Source organism: Pangasianodon hypophthalmus, chromosome 29, assembly GCF_027358585.1.
Source record: "Pangasianodon hypophthalmus isolate fPanHyp1 chromosome 29, fPanHyp1.pri, whole genome shotgun sequence".
Lineage (NCBI taxonomy): Eukaryota > Metazoa > Chordata > Actinopteri > Siluriformes > Pangasiidae > Pangasianodon > Pangasianodon hypophthalmus.
In genome coordinates this window covers 15,326,197-15,350,034 of record NC_069738.1, presented here as the reverse complement: position 1 = coordinate 15,350,034, position 23,838 = coordinate 15,326,197, and the positions used below count along the sequence as shown (strand labels likewise).

At 40.7% G+C, this 23,838-nt stretch overlaps 1 protein-coding gene across 1 annotated transcript; it reads right to left on the bottom strand.

Annotated features, from left to right (window-relative positions):
* Positions 1-4,713: 4,713 nt before the first annotated feature.
* Positions 4,714-23,783, bottom strand: zbtb22b (zinc finger and BTB domain containing 22b). The gene is made up of 4 exons (XM_053231483.1): positions 23,218-23,783; positions 18,643-18,869; positions 15,016-15,900; positions 4,714-11,230 (listed from the first exon to the last, which is right to left on the bottom strand). Exons 2-4 carry the CDS (start codon positions 18,865-18,867, stop codon positions 10,292-10,294), a joined length of 2,049 nt encoding a protein of 682 aa, XP_053087458.1. The 5' UTR covers positions 18,868-18,869; positions 23,218-23,783; the 3' UTR covers positions 4,714-10,291.
* Positions 23,784-23,838: the final 55 nt, after the last annotated feature.

Here is a 23,838-nt window from a genome sequence, read left to right as displayed (position 1 = left end):
AGCAGATTAGAAATCTTTAGAGAGACAGTGTTACTGAAAGCCCTAGAGGATAGAGTCCACTACACAGGCACTGGTTCACACTCACACAGCTAACAGGAAGTAGATTAAAGCAAATTCTACGTACTGTTGTCTTGAATCACTGCTTTCTGGTTGCTTTGAAACACTGAGATACTCGCACTCTCTGGGTTTGTGAAATTGTGAACTACGGAATGAGCAGTAGCTGTGAGCCACGCCTCTGTGATGTCATAATGATTCCCAGTAATAATGACATTACATGGGGGGGTTCTATTGGGGGGGTCTGAGGGGGGTCTATTGGGGGGGTTCTATTGGGGGGGGGTTCTATTGGGGGGGTCTGAGGGGGGTCTATTGGGGGGGTCTGAGGGGGGGTCTATTGGGGGGGGGGGGGGGGGGGGGTCTCAGCTTGAGGAGGCTTTGTTTCAGTGGGTTATATATTTTATTTAAATATTTTAAAATAAATCTATGATTTGGTTTAATTATTTCTCGATGTATGTCTCTACAGTCAGGCCCATAAATATTTGTTGTTTTTGTTTACTTATTGTTATTTGAGTTGTTTACTACAGTATTCTGGAGATTAAATTAAATAAAGAAAACAAACTCAAACTGCAGACTTTTTTAAAAAAAATCCAAATCTGGTGATCAGTGTAGGAATTACTGCACTTTTTACATGTGACCCCTCTTTATTAAAGGACCAAAAGTAATCGGACAAACTATCAATCATAAATGAAATAAATGACTTGGCCATTGCAGAACATTGCACTTCTTTGCCTTAGCTTTCTGCGCTGTGAAGCTCTGTCCAATGAGCTCTGAAGCATTTGGCTGAATGTGAGCAGATAATATCACCGTATACACTTCAGAATTCATCCTGCTGCTTTTGTCAGCAGTCACATCATCAATATATACAACAGAACCAGTTCAACTGGCAGGTATACACACACACACACACACACACAGACTGTGTTAGTTTCTGGCTCTCCCTTTTAGTTACGCTGTCACAGCTAGTCTTGTGTACATCCATAATGTACATCCTCTTAAACCACTATAGCTAATAATCTGTTTTCTCTCTCTCTCTCTCTCTCTCTCTCTCTGTTGAGGATAGCCTGAAGATTGCCATGAGATGGCTGTAGATGGTACCACTTGGATAGCCTAATAATTGCACTTGCCTTCCCGGAAGAGTGGAGCTTATTATAACAGCAAAAGGGGAACAACTTAGTATTAATGCCCATGGTATTGGAATGAAATGTTCAGTACTCAGGTGGCCACATACTTTTGATCATATAGTGTACACTGAGCTAGAAGCATTGAGAGAATGCTCCTGCTTAGCATTGACCCTGAACAAGTTGACATCTTTGTGAAGACGTACAGTAAGAGACTGGCTCAGCTGCCTGGTCCACAAATAACTGAGTGCATGGCACATATTTTGAAGATATACAGGAAAGACCTAAAGGACAGTTAGAGAGTAAAAGTGCTGAAAAGAAAAACTAGTTTACAGCACAATGTCAACCATTAAGAAGAAAAGCATCTAAGAAAATCACTGACACGTTTTTTTTTTAAAGTTCTTTCAGGAAAAAAATTCCCTTGTGTGTCCTGCCTTTCAAATATAAGCAAAAATCACTCAGCAGAAAAAGGCAGGTTCCTTTCTTTAAAGCATGTGCCGATAGTACTTTTTTTAACATGCAACGCAAAATACATGGATCTCATTAAAACCGAGCCAGAAAAAGAAAAAGGTAACAGCGTATGTGAAGGATGTGTGAGGTGCAAAGCGTAAAACCATGCAGATACGGGACAGCAGCTTCGGCACAACATGTTGCACCTTGGGGCAGAAACGCTACAACAGCAGAAGACCACGTCGGGTTCCACTTCTGTCACCCAGGAACAGAAAGCTGAGGCTGCAGTGGGCACAGACTCACACTGAGGAACACAGATGTTAGGGTCAGAATTCAGCACCAGCAGCATGAATCCATGGACCCGACCTGCCAGACTGGTGGAGGTAGTGTGATGGTGTGGGGAGTGTTTTCTTGGCACACTTTGGGCCTGTTACTACCAATCAATCATCACTTGAATGCCACAGTGTATGAGTATTGTTACTGAACATGTGCATCCCTTCATGGCCACAATTTACCATCTTCTGATGGCTTATCATTCCAGCATGATAACACACCACGCAAAAGTCGTCTCAAACTGGCTTCATGAACATGACGATGAGTTCAGGGTTCTTCAGTGGCCTGCACAGTCACCGGATCTGAATCCAGTAGAGCACCTTTGGGACGCGGTAGAACGGGAGACTCGCAGCACAAAAGTGCAGCTGAAAAATCTGCAGGAACTGCGTGATGTGATCATCTCAACATGGACTGGAATCTCAAAGGAATGTTTCTAACATCATATGGAATCCATGCCATGAAGAATTGAGGCAGTTTTGTTAGCAAAGGGACTGAGAGCCCTACCCAGTATTAGTGTAGTGTTCCTAATAAACTGCTCAATGAGTGTATATCAAGATGCTTAAAACATGACATTCTGAAAGTAATTTGTTCAGAGATAAACAAAGCCAACTGATTTCATGACAACGTCATGCTTGAAAAGCAAAGTATAATGAGGGAATGTGATGTCGCAACAATTGCATTTTGGTTACTGAAGTTTCTTACGGCAAAGAGCACAGGACATTTTGGATCGTGCAGGCGGGACTGGAGAGTCAGAACTGAGTTGGCGGGGCAAACGAGGGACAACAGAATCATAAATAATGTTATAATTTTAAATCAAATCTTTAAGACTGTGTAGCTTTCTTTTACAAAGTCCCAATCCGTTTCACTAAATCACCAGCATGATGGCATCACATCAAAAAACCTTCATCATAAAATCAGTCTTTATGCAGAAACGTAATATTGTTTCTGCAGAGCCGATAAACTTAGTGAAAGAAGTGACAAAAGTAATTCATATATTTTCAGAAATTTCAGATTACTCTATAAACTGGAATAAATAAACTATTCTACCAATCTACTGGAAAGTTGCATTCCAGAGACTAAACACTAAACTCAGCACAGGCTCAATCACATATCTCAGCACATATATTCCCTCCAAGCTGTCAGTGTTATTCAAATTACACAACACAGTACATCTCTTCTTATCACCACAGCTATCAACAAGAAACAATTTCACTACACTGGAAATCCACAAGTGAACTCACCATGTCACACTGGCTCAATCTTCTGACCATTTATTAACAGAACAAAACCCAGTATTACACAATAGCCACGCCGATGGGTTAATGTCTACAGAGGAACAACCAACAGTACAAATCAACAGACCCTGTGAACAGAATCTAACACACACCTAGCGCAGCAACACATCAATACTTACTACACACTTTCTACACATTCATCTTCTTGTTGCATTTTTTGCCATTCTTTAGAAATCCCCCTCCTCCATTGTCTCCTTCTCTCCTTTTATTATATACAGTATATCTACACACACACACACACACACACACATATATATATATATATATATATATACACACACATTTGTCATGAGCACCACCTATCTATCTATCTATCTATCTATCTATCTATCTCTCTCTCACATATATATATATATATATATATATATACACACAGTCAGGTCCAGAAGTATTTGGACAGTGACAGAGTTCTTGTGATTTTATCTTTATACACCACCACAATGGATTTGAAATAAAACAGTCGAGATGTGATCGAAGTGTAGACTTCCAGCTTTATTTTAAGAGGTTCCACAAAAATATGACATTTACCCTTTAGGAATTACAGCCATTTTCAACAAAGTACCTCCATTTTCAGGGGCTCAAAAGTATTTGGACAAAGTGACATAATCAAGAGCATCAGGTCAGGTCACTGTGCTGATACTGGGTGAGACTCTCCTTTGCTCTCGGAGCAGCCGCAGTTCTTTGTTGCATGCTGACCCCGCGAGGCGAAAGGCCACTGAAGTACACTGAACTGATGTCATTCTAGTGCAACCAGTTTGGGACGGAAGAAGTGTGTGGTCAGCAATGATGCTTGGACTGTACTCCTTCGGGGCTGATGCATAGCAGGAGGACATTCACCACACCAGTGCACTGCCAATCTGGGTTGTTAACACGTATCAGGTTCTGGATTCCTGCAGAAGTGGATTCCTGCTCTAGGGTGAGGGAGTGGAGTCTGATGCCATCCTCTGGGTTTGACGTGTTCAGCACGCTGGCTTTTCTGCCCACCACAGGTTTGGAGATGGTTATTCGAGTTGCTGTGACCTCCATTACGGCTCGGGCCAGCCTGGCACTACTCCTCTGGCCCCTCTCGTCGACTGACTGTTTCTGCCCACATAGCTGCATGTTTTTTTTCCATCCCAGGAGATCAGGGGTTTTCCGAAGTGCTCGAGCCAGCCATGGCCATGGCTGGAGTTACTGGGATCACACAGTCCCCCAGTTCAGATGACTGCTGTAAACATTAACTGAAGCTCAGTTTTGCACCGGCGGAGCTGGAATTTTAAGCAGCATACATGTGGCACGTGCCATGACATCACACCCAAATGATAGTCAAATCATTTCTCTTTTCATAGAAAATGTGTGTTGATTACAATAATGTAAGCATAGCTGAAATACTGAATCAGAAGGTTTTGGTTAATTTTCTATAACAGCACAGCTCTGGACAATAGTTACAACTGTAACACAAATAACAGGTTTATATTAAGAAGTTTTAATAAATTGTCGTTCCTGTAGTAACAGCTCATTCATATAATGCAAGCCTCATAATATATGGATTAAAAACGTGTTGTTTAACAAATAAAAGCAAGTAATTGTTGATGTAATGAAGTTTTCTGAGACCTTTATTTTAGTCTCCTTTAGTCTCAAGTGTAAAAGTCAGCAAGTTTCCCAACTCAGACGTTAGTTCCTGTTATTGATAACATTATACACTGTTCAATAAATAATATTAAACCCACTGACAGGTGACATGAATAACGCTGATTATCTCGTTACTATGGCACCTGTAAAGGTGAGGGATATATTAGGCAGCAAGTGAACAGTCAGTTCTTGAAGTTGATGTGATGGAAGCAGGAAAAATGGGCAAGTGTAAGGATCTGAGCGACTTTAACAAGGGCCATATTGTGATGTCTAGACGACTGGATCAGAGCATCTCCAAAGCAGCAGGTCTTGTGGGGTGTTCCCGGTATGCAGTGGTTAGTACCTACCAAAAGTGGTCCAAGGAAGAACAACCGGTGAACCAGTGACAGGATCATGGGCTCCCAGGGCTCACTGATGCGTGTGCGAGCTGTTTTGGCGACACAAGGGAGATTTACACTATATTAGGCAGGTGGTTTTACTGTAATGGCTGATCAGTGTAGTAGCTATTAACAGTCGTTCCCTCGCCAGGTTCTCTCTCTTATGTCAACGAGACAAAAACTGCAGCTTGGTAAATTACTGAGAAACCAGAAAGCGTACACTCCTCTATCCTGAAGACTCGAGTCTCAATTACATTCCATAACATTATCTCTGATATACAAACTTAATTGTTTATCTATATATTATTATTAATCCTGAAAGTCCGGTGTGCTCCGGCACTCTCAGCACTTCCCGCGTCCTTGTAAGCAGGTGTGCACGTATCCCAGGTGGAGTGTGGGCATAAACGCGAGTGTGTGTGTACTTGAGTACATGAACATGCACATAATATTTCTTTAATCCCTTTTTTCATCTTTACTGTCTTCTTTTATATATTTTCCTTTTTCCCCTCTTATCTTTCGCTTTCCCAACTGATTTCTCGTCCTTTTCTTAATTAAAAAAAAACAAAAGTCCTTTTTTTTTTTCCCAGTGAATCTTTATTGTTGACAAATGTGTAACAGGATTTGGTCCTTTTAAACCACACTGGTTAAATTCATCCTTGACATGGAGAAAAGGCTGAGTGTTACATCAGTGTACTGAAATTATCCAATTTAACGCATTGTTCAAAACATTTCTGAGCTCAGTTTCTACACAATTACTCATTAAGTCCACATTCTTTACACTTCAAAAGTGCTACAAGTCCATTTCAAAACATGGCAAATCATTTCAACAGCCTTCACAGAAGGCAAACCTTTCATAATCAAAATTAGAAGTAGTATTCATAACTCTTCAATTACTCATTATGCCATTTTCTCAGTTCTTTATTATTATATAGTGAACTCCTGTTAACCAGCTCCTCTGTTAAATTCACAGAAATAGGATTTGGAATGCAGCGAATCCCTTCATGAGTATAATACCTTCTGTTCCTTCTCCTTTTTTAAAGGAAAATAAAAAAAAATTAAATAAAATATGTAATTAACTTCCTAAAATTCACAAAGTGAGGAAATTTTCTGCTTATAATCACATGAAGATATTACAGAGAAGTGTTGAGACTTTGAAAGACTTTTATCTTTCCAGTACAAAAAAAACAAAAAGAAAGCAAAAGCCAGATATCAAGCCAGTGGCTTAACACTCTACGTTGGTATTGGTAACAGGTAAAACTGTACAAGTCTCCAGAACTATATAAAATGTATGGCCAAGTCCCAGGCTGGTAAATTTCACAAACATTCCAAATTTATAATATTTATCATGAAGACGCGGGTCACTGGAATGTGGGGACGAGTGGACTTCGAGTTGAGTGTAATGAAGACTGACGTACCTCAGGTCAGAAGGTTGTGGCCGCATGGGCGTGGTCATGGGCTGGCTGTGAAAGGGTAGAGGAGTCGTGGAGAGCGTGTGGGGTGATGAATGAACGCAGGCGGCTGTGTGTGATTAACAGCAGGATATTGATGAGCTGTGTGTTTTGCAGTAAGGGGCTGAACCGGTGCAGAGCGGCACTACAGCTAGCTTCCCAGACAGCGTACGGCCGAGTCTGTATGTGTGTACTATTAGTTTTATAGTTTTTGCTTTCACTTTATTTTTTCATGAGAGTGCCATGCTGAAAAGCACGGAGGGAAAGTCGAATAATCTTCACAGTCGTTTATCTAAATGACAGTAACCCGTGGGGTTATCGGAGATGCAGATGGGGTCACAGGAGATTTTTTTTACCAGTGTTTATTGGAGTTCTACGCAGATAAACCCGACTGAAGCAGTAATTAAAACTTCTTCATGTGGAGCTCCTCTGAAGCCCTTACACCAGACGCAGCAGCTCCATGCCCAACACACTCCCATGTTAATCACAGCCACCATTTACACTCGATCTATTCACCGCATTGTTTTGTTTTGCTTGAGTTATATTTGGGTTCCTGCTAGAAATACTACAAATGACCACAGTCCTGCTATATCTTGCAGCATATGTCCGTAAGCTAAAGAGGACATGGGCTATATTTCCAGCTGTATCCTACTGCGTCAGTTAAAACACTAACTGTGTGTGTGTTTAATAAATAAATGATGTTTAATAAATGAAGCATGTTTAATAAATATACTGTGTCATGACGGCTGGAGGGCTGTATGCTGGACCGACTACAGACAAACAAAAATATTAGCATTATTTATTAATTTAACAACTCAAAACAGCAATTTAAAAGTGAGATAAAATAGCTTACATCCCACACTCACATTATGATTTCATGACCTCGGTTTAGCGTCTTGCGCCTTCATTAAGTTGTGTGCACGAGTAACTGTCCAAGCACAATATTAAAAATTAAAAATCACACAACAGCATGTGCTGGATCAAGTGCTATTTTATAAGCTGCTGAATAATGAATGAATGTGGAAGCCCTGTGATGATTACACCTAGGACTACTCATGCAGCAACTCGCTGGAAGTCACGGCTACTGAATGCATAAAACCAGCCAAAAAGACAAAAATCTGATTTTAAAATGATGGACATGTTTTTGTTTAGGTTATTTTCTAACCTTGCCTTGGCATCTTCCTGCAAAGATCACATCAGTTTAACAAACACAGATAAAAACAAACAGTCTGCCGAGAGATGTCTAAAGCCTTGCTAGTGAAGAGTGATTTTCTTACAATTTTGGTCAGGTTTTTTGCAAAGTTACGCACCATAGTGAAACAGACTTGCTCCAGTTCATGTTCAGATACCAGAAGTTAAAAAGTTGGATGTTAAAATGCTCCTGTGCCATCACATCATCATCAAAACAGAGAAGAGCCCACTGTACAGCTTTAAAACGTTTAAACGGCCTAATAAAGACATTAAGACATTAACAGATCAGAGCTGAGTGAACGAATCAGCGGTTATTTCCTCGATGTAAGAGCACAGAGAGATCAGTCGAGTGAAGAAATGATGAGGCTCTGATAGATCAAATGCCTCGAGTAAATCTCACTTCAAGTGACGAGACAGAGACTGACGTGGATGATGCTGATAATTAAAGTGATAATTAGCATTTCATATTGTAAACTTATAACTCTGCAATTTGTCAGTTACGTTGTTTTTCCAATCAGTAGATTACAGACGTGACCAAAATTATTGGTACCCTTTGAAAGTTGTAAGAAAAAAGTTGCATTGTAGTGATAATTTGAGCAGACCATTAATTAGTATTACAGGTGCTTCCAATCTTATAATCACTCATGCAGCCAGGTTAAAGGTAGTTCCGGATGTAGTTACTCGTCTAGCCGTCTTCCACTGTGGAGATCATACTGAGCACACAAACAGAAGGAAAAGCAGACAGTGTCTGAGGAGAGGAGGGAAGAAGGTCATAGCCAAGCATGTTCAACGTAAAGGTTACAAAATCATTTCTAAAGAGCTTGAGCTTCTTCCTGTGAACGCAGCTGCCAATACTATAAAGAAGTTTAAGAAGTTGTTTCAAAGCAACTCACAGAAGGCCAGACTGGACAGCAGGATCACGACCCAGAGCACTGAACATTTGTGGAAAGATCTGAAACTCGCAGGGGAGAGACGGAAGAAGAGCGGGTCAAACTAGCAGCAGAGAAATGCAGGAACCTTATTCCGAACTACAGAAAGCTGCTGTCACTGCCTCCAAAGGCTGTGCTACAACATATTAAGTTCAAGGTACCAATATTTTTGTCCATGCCATTTTCATTTGTTTTCTTATTTGAAATAATATGTTAAATCATAAATCAATAGTATAGTTTCTATTCTATTTGATGTAAAATAAATAATATTGAATATCATGCACTTATGTAAGTTTCAACTTAATGTAGAGAAAAATAGCTTTTTTTTCTTTTTTCTGTTCTTTTTTTTTTAAAAGGTGGAAGGGTACCAATTTTCGGTGGAAAGTTATAAATTTAGAGGAAGGTGTCTTTCAGTGGCATGGAATTTGAATGAAATTTTGAAGATGAAATTTTCTCCTTTTTTGGGGTTAGCCAGACTTTAAATGTTACTTCTGGATGAAATATGTGCGAAAGAGAATCATATTTAAGTGCAGGAAAACTTGTGGTTTTCAGAAATATATAAGTATATATATATATATATATATGTTGACCATGTGAAGGGTTTGTTTTCCAGGCTGCCACACATACATCATATTAGTCTTTTTTTATCTTCTATTTTTAAATTGTTCCACGCTTTTCTGTTACATGGTTTTAAATTTGAAAGCGAGGGGGAAAAAAACATTTTTCCGTCTTCAGTCTGCATTTTCTATCCCTGATTTTTTGGGGAGCTTAAAGGCAAGTGCTTGTGTTTTAAAGACGCTTACTGGAAAAAAAAAAGTCTCTTAACGTGTCTACTCAAGAACAATCTAGCAGCTCCGGAGGCGTGAGCTGCACGCAGGTGATGTGCATAATCTAAATGGCACACCCAGAAAATCAACTCAACCTGGTGCGTAAAGCATCTTTGAACAGGAGGAACTTTCCTCGTGTAAATATTGACGTAATGTTTGGAGTTAAGTGGCCGACTCTGAATACACCCCCTGGTGTGCTTCAGATCAATGTACTGCCTGAAGTTGGGTGTAACGGCGCAGATGATGAAATGAAAGGATGCGTCCTCTCGTTATACGCTGTGAGTGCAAACTGCCTGAAGTTGTGGGCTCTTACACACAGAGCATCATCAAATGTGTAAATAAGAGCCCATGTGTGATATTTCCCTCTTTGAGGTAATGTGAAGTGTTGCCCTACAAAAATATTAAGAAATATATTTTTTTCTTTTAGTGATGAAATTTGTCCAAAAGATCAATTCAATTAGCAAGTTTTCTAACATTCTGTGGACTGTGCACGATTTTACTTTAATGCAGACTATAAATGCTCTAAGATCGATAAATTATTTCTTTCCTATCTTGTTACATGGATCATGCTCACGGACACTATCACAACCGGACGACTGTACACACGGTCCCATGTGGCAATACTTTGCTTTTTGAAAGGATGCTGAAGTGATGCTTAAGTGACACTGTTTTCACCTATACAAACCTCACTTATATCTTCCCCACATTCACTCTGGCTTACCTCTAGCCCCAGAACACCAGAGCCATGGCCATACATTCCACTCTGGGGATTTATCCCTAAAAGAGACGCAGGGACTGCCATGCTCAAACCACTTCTACTACTACTACTGCTGCTGCTACTACTGGAGTGGTGTGGAGACAAAACTGGAATTCCACTTCTGCCTCCAGCGCTGCCTTGAGTACCTTTGTTGCCTGAAGGCTGGTGCTGAAGAGGATTTTGAGGGGAAATAACTGACCCTTCTGAACCCTGGGCCTCGGCAGTACCACTGATGCCACCGTGCCTTTCACAGTGAGAGCGATGCCTCATGAAGCTGTCACGCCACATGAACTTTTTCCCACAGCTAAGGCAGTCGTAGGGCTTCAAACCTGTGTGTGTCTTCATGTGCTCTGTGAGATGGTGCTTCATCTTGAACTTCTTGGAGCAAACCGGACAGTGGAAAGGCCGCAGATCTAGATGCATGTTGATGTGGCGGTCTCGCATGCTCTTGTGAGTAAACCTTTTGCCACAGTGGCACATAAACACTTTAGCGCCAGCCCCGCTGCCGTCTAACCCGTCTAAGCCGCTGTCCATTCCACCCTGCCCAGTCAGGTGGACTGTTCCATGCTCCGAAGTTCCTTTTAGTGACGCCCCAGGCAAAGCTTCTTGCAGCCCAACTGTAGGAGAAGCTTGGTTGTAGAGAAGAATCTGGTTCCCCTGCATGTCCAGTGGGAAGAGCTGTGTTCTGGCAGCGGCTGTCTGGACTGAGCTCAGTAACGCAGTAACTGCTCGACTGGTGCTCTGGCTGGGGTTCTCCAAAGTGTGTTGTGATGATGTTTGGTCCATCAAACCACTTTCAAACTTGAGGTAGTCTTCAGGTGATTGGCAGTAGTCAACCTGAAGAAATAACAGCAAAATGTGATTAAATGGACTAAAATGACTAAGCTGTGACAAACAACCAGGCTTGTGTGATATCGGCACAGAACAGAAAAAAAGTGCATTTAATCACTTACTAATTATCATCTTCATTAACATTAGGTATAAAGTGTTAGATTGGACACGTCGTTTTAGGCCTATTTTATCTTTTTCAGCCAAAATTCTTCAGAGGCATCCTGATAAACATGATTAATCGATGTTAACTATATACTAGTGGTGAAACTGAACATGAATACATTATTCAGACTGAAAAATAATGCGTCCTAAACGAACACAGATCCAACAGCAGGTGAAGTATTCCTTTTCTTTTTAAAGAAGGTTTAACAGAAAGCTACAGAACAGGTGTGTGCGCCGGGATCCTGCAGGACTTTAATTAAAAAAATAAATAAATAAATAAAATAAAAATAAATCGTGTGAGAACGAGATGTTACTTTAATGTGGAGCTCAGAGAACGGCTCACGGAAGCTCGTAGGGAGGGTTGCCAAGTTTCAGCACAATTTCCACCCCAACTACAGCTCAAAAACAGCACAAAGAAACAGCAAACACAGCTTTCTTCTTTCTCTCAGTCCTTTCAGGGGAAATAAGTTAACATCAGTGCGCATTTCTGATTTAGAGTATATATCTTCAATATGCACAACATGGCAACCCTGCTTATTAAACAAAGAACAAGTTCATTAACATAACACGAATGGGAGATGCTCTGTTCGGTGTTTGCCAGACTGCTCTACTGAGCTCCAAAATAAAACCATATTTCTGTACAAACAAAAGCAATCTGCTTTCATACTATACTGAGCCATCGCTCCATATCGCTCCCACAGAGCTGCTTATCTCTGCAGAGCTCTTCAGAAAATAATTATTATTCAATTATTCAGTTATTATTATTAAATTTAAAATATTGTAAAATGTAATGTATGTTCACTGTGTGTATTTTTTTGTCATTCTTAAATTATCTTTCTTCATCATTATTGAAAGAAAATCTTCAGAAATATCATGTGAAGTGCTGATTAAAGGACCCCACTCTGACCCGCAGAAACACGTGGAACGAGTGTGTACAGTAGGGCTGCACAATATATCGAAATTATCAAAATATCACAAATATGCATATCACAAGGGCTTGCGATAACTGAATGATTTTATTACTTCAGAAAGTTACGAGTGGCGACGCAGATAGCAGAGAGCTCTTTCTGTAACTCAGAAGAACATGAAACATGTCTACTGGTTATGTCACTTAAAGTTTTAAATATATAAATATAATTTAAATTGATTTTACACACTTTCAGCATTATAGTATCGCATATAGCAGTATTTAACAAGTTATCACATTTCGCATTTTTCTTCAATATCCTGCAGCCCAGTGAACTTTTCTGGTCTTTCTGAAATGTAACAAACCCAAAAACTGAAGTACATCTGATAAATTTTATTAGATGGCTGTTGTCAACTGTAGCATTAATAAGAGTTTGCTGATTTGGGAAAGACATTGATGTTTTGAAACACATTTAGCTTCCTTACTCAGTCACAATAGACAGAAGATAGAAATCTTTCCAGAAAGTTCCACAGGGCGTCTGGTTCAGGAGATTAATAAAGTTACGTTCTGTTGTTAGAATTTGTGAATGAAAAATGACTTCTTTTTCTTTTTTTTTTTTTTTTAAACAATGTTTTCTAATATTTCCAGGACACAGTGATAGGTTTAACATTAACATATATATATATATATATATATAGATAGATAGATATTCCTGTATAGACCATACCTATTGTCGGTTTAAATACATAAACAGCTGAATATTTTGAGCGCTAAACAGATACTAACACAAATGGCACTGCATTACACCTCTATTATATACGTGTCTAATGTTAGCTAAGTCAAACAAACACTGATAGATTTTATTTCATATTAACAAACACAAAATATTCCCCATTTTCTGTGACAGAAAGCGAGAATGCATGAGATTGGGAAAAGGGGGCGGAGCTTCCAAGATATCGATTAATATCAGAGAGGTCAAAACACGTGCGCAGATCATTCCAGATTCCTACAGCTCCTCCCCGTGTTACTGGGGAGATAATCACTGCTCATTTAGTGCATTTCTGAGTGTTCTGGCAGGTCTGGTAGTGTAATATAATCAGAGTAAATGGCACCGCGTCACTTCATTTAGACTAAAAGCGCCGTTGATGGTGTTAGATACTGGTTTTATCTTAGTGCTGTTTTGAAGCAGGATGTTTAAGTGACAGGATGTTACCTGACTAGCCGAGATGGTGCAGATGTCGGACTAACGCTCTGTTCTCCGTCTCTCAGTGTATTATAACCTGTAGGAACTCTTTACATTACACTACTGGCCTCGTGAAATAACGTCCAAAATAACGTTTTAAAATAAGATTTTTCAGCAGCATTAAATAAATATATTTAAGTGATTTTAAGATATATACTTGTCTAATGTTAGCCAAGTCAAACATACTGTACATTAATGTGAAATAAAAGCTGTTAATCAACTCAAAACATTCTCTTTCAAGTGGGAACGTTAACGTGAGATTCGGGGAAGGGGGCGGGGCTTCCAGTTAATATCAGAGAGTTCAACACACTTACGCATCTGTGGATCATTCCAGGTTGACATGTCGACTGGCTCTGCTGTTTTTACTGGGGAAAGAAAAGACGGCTCTTTCTGTGTAGTTCTGAGTGATAAGAGCGTACTCTGATGCAGGTCTGCATTTAAATATGAGCCTCATCACCACTCTTCACAATGATTAATTCAGTGTCTTCTGTTCTGTTCACCAGTTAAACTACTGCAATGATTTATAATCGCACTATCTGGTGTCATGCAATCTTCTGAGTCTGGTTCCTCTCAAGCTTTCTTCCTCGTGTCGTCTCGGGGGGATTTTCCTCGCCACTGGCTCTTTATCAGAGATCTAAACCCGGATTGCTGTAAGGCTGCTTTACTACAACGTCTACTGTTAAAAACAAAAATTTACATAGTCTGCCTGTTTAACACGGTGTTTGTAAAGTTGACTCCTTACCAAGGCAAGGTAACACAGAGATTTTTCCAGGACACCACATGTGCTAAAATATGGTCTGATTTTTAAAACCATGGCAACTCTGGTGGTGATAACACCGAACGTTTTAGACTGAGGAATGAGCACCATTAATGTAGCACACATTAACATGTGGTTTAAAACAGGACTACACTAATGCTGCATTAATGTGGAAGCAGGAAGTCACAGCTTGGAATTATGTCCATTTCGACTTCAGTGTGTTTGAGTTAAAAAGTGGGAAAAACGAGCGGACGCTTCATCTCTAGTTATCAGCGAGCTAGCCAGCTACAGTGACGTGTAGAGTCAGCGTTATAGATTCAACAGGTGAACGTGTCTGTATGTTAATGATCTAAAGCTGATGCGTGTATATACACTATAACTCATTTAAAGGGAAGAAGAGCAGCCACGTTGATCTGACGTCACTTGCTGAACTCAGGGTTGAGGAGACCATCCCGTATATCCGAGCAGGAATTCTGAGTGCGTGTTTTCTTTGTTTTTTCCTAGTCAGAGGTCTTAAATTCTGAGTTTTACTCGAATGCAGTGTTAATTTAAGTTAGGTGTCGCAGGAACTCGTATACTGATACACTTCACATTTAGGTGTGTGTGACTGTTACTTACTTCGCAGTCTCACGTTTACACCGACTCCAACCAGCTAACTAACATACACTAAATAGCACAATAAATAATAAACTCATAATAATAATAATAATGATAATCCTCACCTGTGCTTCAATTTCCTCCCTGCTGCTGAGGTCTGCAGAAAGAGTCCTAACGTTAGAAATATTAAACGTCCTCTCCCTTTCTCTCTCCTTGGCAATCTCTAACTCCTGCTCATCTTCATTTTCACCTCCTTCTTCTCCAGAGACCACGATGAAGTCATCATCCCTGGAGCGCTCGGTTTTTACCACCACCCACTGCTTGCGAGGCATGATGCTCGGCTGACTGTACACGGGGCGCTTCTGCGGTGGAGACGACTCTATATCCTGGTAGGACGAAACCCCGAAACTGTCACTCACTCCGATTTCTTGGTCAGAGGCAGGCGTAAACTTCTTCCTCCTGCCGCTCCCCTGTTCCTGTTTCCTTGGGTACACAAGCTCATCATCTTCCTCCTCCTCATCAATTAGGAAAGCATCTTCTCGACTGGACGGCATGCAGTAGTTAGGAGTGGAATGTATGCCTCCATCTCCCACTGTTCCAGTACTTGCCATTGCTCCACCAAAACTAGCGTCTTTGGGGCTGAAGTAGTTAGTACTGCTGGGGGACTGACTCTCGATCAGTGAGGGACGGTTCAGAGGTTGCACCATAGACTGCGTGTGTTCTTCTCCTCCACAGGCGTCCCTGTTAGCAATACTGCTGCATCTCGTGCTCTCTGAGGATGGAGCTGTACCCTGTGGCCCAGAGGAACCTCCTCTGTCCTCTCTGAGTAGTTCCGTGCACTTGTCCACGATGTGCCACATCTGGAGCACACTCCCAATGGTGAGGTAGTTGACAATGTCTTCACGCAGCATCTGCAGCTGGCCAGTGTAGGCACAGCTTAGGACCCTCTCAAACGCCAGTGGGTCCATAACAGCTGGGATGGACACTGTGGACATGTTCTTCAGTAGCACCTAACGAGCAGAGACACACTGTAAGCAATTTACAGGAAGCCTTATAGGCTATTGCATGTGCACAGGAAAACAATGTCCTGACATTTTATATTATCCATCGATCCATATCCTCTCAACGCTTTCCTCATTTCTTAACATGAAAATGGGAAATATATCAAAAAGGCACCTTTTTAAAACTCATTTCAACCACAGATGAGAGATACGAGGATTTGAACAAGGAAAAAAATAGCTGAAAGATCATCATGGGAGCCGTGTATGGATATCATAGATTAAATGTTTGTCCAGAAGTCTGGCTCAGGTCGGTGTAGAGAAACGCTCAGCCATGAGCGTCCACAAGTTTTACCAAGACCACACCTTGAGAAGGAAAGAACACGTGGATGACAATCTGCTAGAAATATCAGTGGCGAGGTCAATGAGGTAAATTTGTTGAGCTTACATTATCATTATGCTTAATGTTTTTATAACGTGATCACTGCACACGCCTATTAAACACAATCACACTGTGGACTCCAACTTACCTCATTTATCTAAAGCAGCGGTTCCAAAACTTTTCACGTAAACAACCCCACAATACATTTTTTAAATTCCAGATTTATAATTTAGGACTTCTATGACATTTGAACATTTTATTATATCAGTATCATACATAAATGTAACATAAGTGATTAAATAGCAAAGAAATGTTCCTTGCACTGGCTTCCCAGGCTAGTGGGAAGGTAAACTTACATTTCCTGAAAGGTTTTTCAAAAAGTCAGGAGGTGTGTTAGAAAAAGCGCGTCTCATTTCCACTCTCACAATACACGAGGAATAAAACACGACGGGGTGATTTGTTATAGGAAAATAATCCACGCCGGGATTGTGATACGGTCTGACACGAAGCACGGGAGCCTGGTTTACACTTCACACGTGACAACGGCATTGTTCTCTCACACACACACGTAGATATCTTCTGAATGATCTAGAGGATAAATGCGACACTCTCTAGTCGGCACGTCGGAGCCAAAACATCTCTGTTTGTCAGGTTTCCACGTTGAGCTGTCAAATGTTTAGCGATTTTACACACAGCGTTATTAAACACACTGACGAGCTCTGTGTCTCTCTCGTTGTGATTGTTGTCATGAGCTGCTTCTCAAATCTAAAACTCTGAGCTTACATTCAAAAGTTTTACTTATCTAGAAATTTACTAATCTAGAAAATCCAGAAGACTGGTACACAATACAGAGCTTTCCGTAGGTTTGAAGATGACAGAAGGTTTTAAACACTAACTGTAAAAGGAACGCTGTGGAGTAGTGCATCAGTGTGTGATTTGAGACTCAGCGCTAGTTTGTTTAGCGGAGGTAGATGCTGAATTCCTCCTCTAGTGCTGCGTGTCAGGAGAAGACTAGAAAAAGACTAGGAAAAGACTAGAAAAGCATGTACACAGTTAATTTAAATGCGGCTGCTTTGAATGCGACTCCCAGTAACATTTCAAAATATTCACACACAAAATCATTCTCCGACTTAACAATATTTCTAATATTAATTTGTTAAATAAATGAATAAAACAAAAGAAGACCAGTTATGACACTATCTGGAAATCAAGCAAGCCCTAGTCTAGAGTGTCTATTAAAACAGAAAAAAAATACTGTAAATTCATAGTCAAACTCAAGAGATGGCTAAATTCATAAAGAAAGTCATTTCGCGGTTTCCCTTTTTTTTTACATTTTAAAATAGACGTGGATTGCATGGATGATATTTGATTTCCTGTTGATTGTCTTGAATATACCATTTCTATAAATACATACACACTATACACTCACTGTCCACTTTATTAGGAACACCTGTACACCAGCTCGTTCATGCAGTTATCCAATCATGTGGCAGCAGCACAATGCATAAATATCATGCAGATACGGGTCAAGAGCTTCAGTTAATGTTCACATCAAACATGGTTGTTGGTACCAGATGGGCTGGTACTTGCTGGAACCTTACGGTGGATGAGCTACAACAGCAGAAGACCACATCAGGTTCATCTCCTGTCAGCCAAGAACAGGAATCTGAGGCTATCATGGACACAGACTCACTGAAACTGGACAGATGAAGATTAAAACAAAAATCACCTGGTCTTTTTCCAGCCTTCAGCTGTCCAGTTTCAGTGAGTCTGTGCCCATGGCATCCTCAGATTCCTGTTCTGTTCTTGGCTGACAGGAGAGGAACCTTCGGCTCAATCACCTTAAGGTTTGATGTGTTGTGTGTTCTGAGATGCTCTTCCCCTCACCACGGTTGGAAAGAGTGTTTATATGAGTTATTATATCCTCTCTGGCAGCTCAAACCAATTTGGCCATTTTCCTCTGACTCTCTTATCAGCAAGGTGTTTCCACCCACAGAACTGTCGCTCACTCAGTGTTTTTGTTTTCCGCACCATTCTGTGTAAACTCTAGAGACTGTTGTGTGTGAAAATCCCAGGAGATCAGCAGTTTCTGAAAAACTCAAACCAGCCCATCTGACACCAACAACCATGCCACGGTTAAAGTCCCAGAGATCAGACTTTTTCTTCATTCTGATGTTTGATGTGAACATTAACAGAAGCTCTTGACCTGCATCTGCAGGATTTTATACATTGTGCTGCTGCCACATGATTGGCTGATTAGATAACTGAATGAACGTGCAGGTGTACAGGTGTTCCTAATAAAGTGGATGGTGTATATTTAATATTTACATGTAAATATATAAACAAGTTTTTGCCATTATACCATTACACACCTGGTCATGGAAGTAAGGTGAGGAGGCAGCTAACACGCAGCGATGGGCTTTAAAAACATGTCCCTGCACATGTATGGAGAGGTCACACAGCTGCCCGTCCTCACGCTGGCGATTAAGGCTGTCCAGCACAGATGTCTGCACGTTGGGGAAACACACCTGCACCACCGAACCCGTGGGCACAGCCGAGGCGCCATCACAACTGTTCTCCTCTGTTGCTGACTGCATTCCTGAAAAACGTGAAAGACACAAAATGATGGCCACACACACACACACACACACACGCGCGCACACACACACACACACACACACACACCAGCACAGCTGCGAACAGTCCGCTGCAGACACGTGACACTGACCTCTTAAAACATCAGCCATGATGCATGCAGACAGCAGTAATGCGTTAGTGCAGTGTGTTACAGTGTGTATATACAGTACACATGATCGTTACTGACGCAGTTTCATTCTCCACTTTTTTATTTAATAAGCATAATATTTATTTCTCTCCCTTTTGTTTTGCTTTCTTTAAAAGTTGAATTCTTATCTAGTGTACGAATCTTAATATCTTTCCAGCACTTGCTTTCTCATAAATAGCACCTGTTTTTTTTGTTTTGTTGTTTCCTTCAGCACTGTTGCCGGCTGCAGTGCTGGTCACGTGCGCTCCACGTGTGTTACCTGGATCTCAGCACACTTTCTTGTTGGAATAAATTCACTGTGTTTCCTCGATGTGCTAATCTTGCCTCTGCATGTTTTGCAAGCGACTGTTGTCATGTCCACTGTGTAAAACCCAGCAGCTCTGTTTAACTGACGCTGAATTTTTAAGGAACTTCTTTTCACAATCTTTTTACAATCTAATACTGCATTACCGCTTCTAAATTTTGCTTTCCTGCTTTTACAGTTCAGATTTGTAAACGCTGCTGTCATGGGTGGGTCAGTTTATCAAACTCTCATCACACTCGGTGTGTGTGAACACTAGCTAGCCTTCCTATCTAACTACATCAGAGTGGAGTCTGGGGACAGCCAGCGGTCCATGACACACTCCTGTGACTGCGTAACTTAACATTAACGTTATATTAACTGTTAATTATTCGCCTGTTTGACTGCATTAGTCAGGATTAGGTCTCTACAACAACACTGGCCCCCATTCCCATCCATGTACACTAAGCTCCGCCCCCAGAATCTAATGGCCAGTGCAGTTCAGTTCCTATAAGGTAGAGATAAGGTAGTCTGTTTATTTATTAAGAGCATTGTCTTAACTCATTATTTAGAAAGATACCTGAGGTTTGGAAGATAACACTACCTCATTAGTGGATACATAGCTAGCTAGCATTAAGCAGAGCACTTACGATTTGATCGATCCCTGGCTCAGAATTAAAAATTTAATTAAAAACTGTCTCATACTTAGCCTACTTCACGTAATGGTGACTTGGTTTTCTGAAATTTCACTTTTTTTTCATAAACTTTGGAGTATGTTTATAAAAAGCTAATCAAACAATACTACACAAAATGACCTGTGTTCCCACATCCTCTAATTCCCTCTTATTCAGCAAATCATTGTTGCGGTGGTTTTTACTTTAATGTTGAATTTTAAAGAACAGTTCTTGCAGAGTTTCTGCAAATCTCTCACTCTAACAACTCAAAATCCACACACAAAGGACGCACACTGGACCAAAATGTTCAGACACTGGAGAAGGTACACATATATTTCTCTTTTTTTTTTTTCACCCGTAAGTCTTTTCAAGGGAAACACATTTATGGAATTAAATTTATGCCATAAGTATTGAACGTAACTTTTCAAGAAACGAAAAAAAAAAAAAATACAATAAGAAGGAAGAAAAACACTCTGAAACTGGAAACATGGTTTTCAAATAAACAGCATTCTTTGGTTTCAGCACGGTTTATGAACGCGCTGCCTGGGTTTTCGTTCACGCGCCGCAAGTTTACATTCGCCATTTTGGCACAAACCACTCATGTGGGCGGGGCTTAACAGTGATTTACTGTCATTGGTTAGTGAGCTTTAGATCAACAGATCACTGACCTGGAAGTAGAGCCGCTCCTGAGAGCTCAGTTTAAAAAAAAAAAAAACAAAAAAAAAAAAACGTATGAGACTACCAAAACCTCAAATATTAATTACAGACTAATACACTGACTACGTATGAAGGAAGTAAGGAAGTAATTTTCACTAAAGTACAATCGCTATAACTGTACAGAGAACCGCATCCAGAACGCTCTCCAAAATTCACGCCACTGAAGTCTCTACTTCCAGGTCAGGGATCTGTCGATCCACATCTCACTAACCAATGAGAGTAAATCGCTGTAAACGCAAAGTCTGGCAGCGTGACACCAAAGAACGCCGTTTAGTTGAAGACCATGTTAAATTCTTCCACTGAGTTCATTTCAGTTTTCAGCTTCAGAGTGTTTTCTTCTTTCTCATTGTATAGTTTTGTTCGAAGTTAATACTTCTGGCACAAATTTAATTCCATACCCATGAACAGCAGTGCACAGATCTGCAGTATATATTTGCAATACGCTGATCTTTTACGTGGAACATGGCAACCCTGCTCATGGAATAAAGTTCACTAATGTCATGCAAATTAAGATGCACTGTTAGTTTTTTGGTCAGTGGTTTGCTCCACGAGCCCGACCTAAACACTACTGAGCTCCAAAATAAAACCTAATTTCCTCACAAACAACAGAAATGCTTTTATTTAGTGATTTCACTGCTGCATGTAGCTCATGAAGACCGCACACTGTGCACAGGGAAGCATCTCTCTGCTGGGGTCTCCAAAATAATACCCAAATTATTTTTAAAAGCTGGGGACTACAGAAGCGCTGAGAGTGTCCTGCTTTACAGAAGATTCTGTCTGTGTGTCCAGTGAACTTTCCTGTTCTTTCTGGACTTTAACAAACTCAAAAACTTTAAGTAAGTAAATCAGATAAAACATTAGAGTCAGTCACATTAGACAGAAGACAGAAAGCTTTCCAGAAAGTAATAAAGAATTCGTTAGGCTGTCACTGTCACTGCTGCGGTCACTGTGGTAGACACGATGGGTAACGTGACAAACACAGGCGTTTAGATGATGTTCTGTTTTTGCATTTCTTGGAAATGAGAGAGAGATATGTTATAAAAAAAAAAATTAAAAAAAATTTTTTACTATTTTACATTTTTATAAAAACAATGCAAATCTTAACTGCCAACCATTTTACTGAGTGAACAGAAACACTTTAGCTATAGTTTTGAGCTCTGAGCCAGGGATTCACGAAGTGAATACTGTCGAATTAAAGTGCCTTCAAGAGTGAAACAAGAGTCTTTACTGTCCTGTTTTTTCTTAGTAACGAGATTTTCAGCTGACTGTCACCACCAGTGTTCGCTCGTTAGCAGCTACACGGGAGTTTAAAGCTGTTATCTCACACTACATACATTTCCATGTATCTGACTCTACTTACTTGATTTGTTAAGTCAAGCTGGCCATGCAAACTTTTTAAATTGTTTTTATACAGATTGTTTGTATCTGTCCAGGAGGATCGTCACTAATTCCGCGTACAGCTTTATCCCCTTCACCAGTAATAAATTTCACCGCGTTAGAAAAGCGCTGCCCAGTTTTATTCTGATTCTACGGCATTACTTGTCATAAGCCTGAGATTGGAGTGGTCTAACTACAGGTTGATTGGGAGTGTCTATAAAATGATTGACAGGAGGTGTATGTAAACACAGACATGACTTCCGGCCCGGAACACACTTTCCCTAACAGGTGTCTCAGCCACGTAACACATCTCTGCTGAAGCCATGGTTTAAACATTTATTATTTTTTATCCTGTGCTACATATTTTCCAGGTTATGTGTACTAGTCAGACATTAAAAAAAATCGGCTACTGCACCTTTAAACTGAACCTCAATAACTCAGAAAGAAGTCGCTTATAAATAATAAACTCATAAATACTGAGTTCAGGAATAAAACGCTCTATGGCTTTAGTAATAAATACACAAACTATTACTGCACGCGTCTGAATACTAATAATCATTATTACTATTATTATTATTGTTGTGGTTTATTTTACAGTTAAAGAAGTTTGACACTCCTGCTGGAGAGGAGATGAGTGAGGAACTCTGCCAAGATGGCGGACGTGCAGGAGCCGCTGAGGGCTTCACTCCCAGCCTCCTGCAGTCCACAGCGACCCGGCCTGAGCCTCTCCGGGACTCCGGCTCGGTCCGGCTCGGTCCGGTTCGACGCGGTCACGGTGTAATGCAGTGAAAGCAGCAGTGCAGTGAAAGCAATACTGAGGTGAATGTGGTGTAAACAGCAGGCAGTAATGGCGGAGGTGATGGTGATGGTGATATTCAGACTGTACGAGATGAAGAGGAGTAAAATGGCGTGGTGTTGTCACAGCTGGAGAAGAGACTAAAACACACACTCACACACACACTCACACTCACACACACACTCACACACGCGCGCGCGCTTCCTTCATCATTTACTGCGACTGCATGCAAACAGCTCACTGTGCTAACAAGCAATAACCTTATAATAAAGCCAGCAGCGCCGTTAGCATCGAAGATAAACGTTTAATTAGTCTTACCCCTGAAAAAGCTTTTTCAAGGACCAACATGAGTGTATTCGCGCAGCAAAGCGTCCATCTTCACGGCATGAGGAAAGCTAACATCAGGAATAAAACGCTCGCTTAGCTCCAGAGACCAGCAGCTGCATGTTATCCCTTTAAGAAAATCCCAGACAGCCGCATGTGGGTCATTCTGCCGACAAAAAAACAGACAGCGAGGAAATGCGGTGATGAGTCTGAGGGAGAGCTGAGGCTCGAGATTTCTTTCATTTCTTTCTTTAAATCGAGTTAACAAACATGTCTGATATACAAGGTAATTTATTCAAGTTGATAAAGTAAAGTAGTTGAGTACACTACCTGAGAAATTGTTTTTCAGTTTACATTTTGTGTTTATTAGCAAATCACAAAACCGGTCTGAGCCCAGTGTGTAGTGCACACACACTTCCTAAACACACCCTGTGCTCATCAGTCTGATCACTGGGCCAGAAATATCTGCTGTCAAAACATACTAAACATTAATGACTTATAACAGAGAGTGAGGCAGTAGCAAAGACTGTTCTAATATACACTGTACAGCCAAAAGTATGTGCACCCCTGACCATCACACCCGCTTCTCCCCCAAACTGTTAGCACACAGTTGGA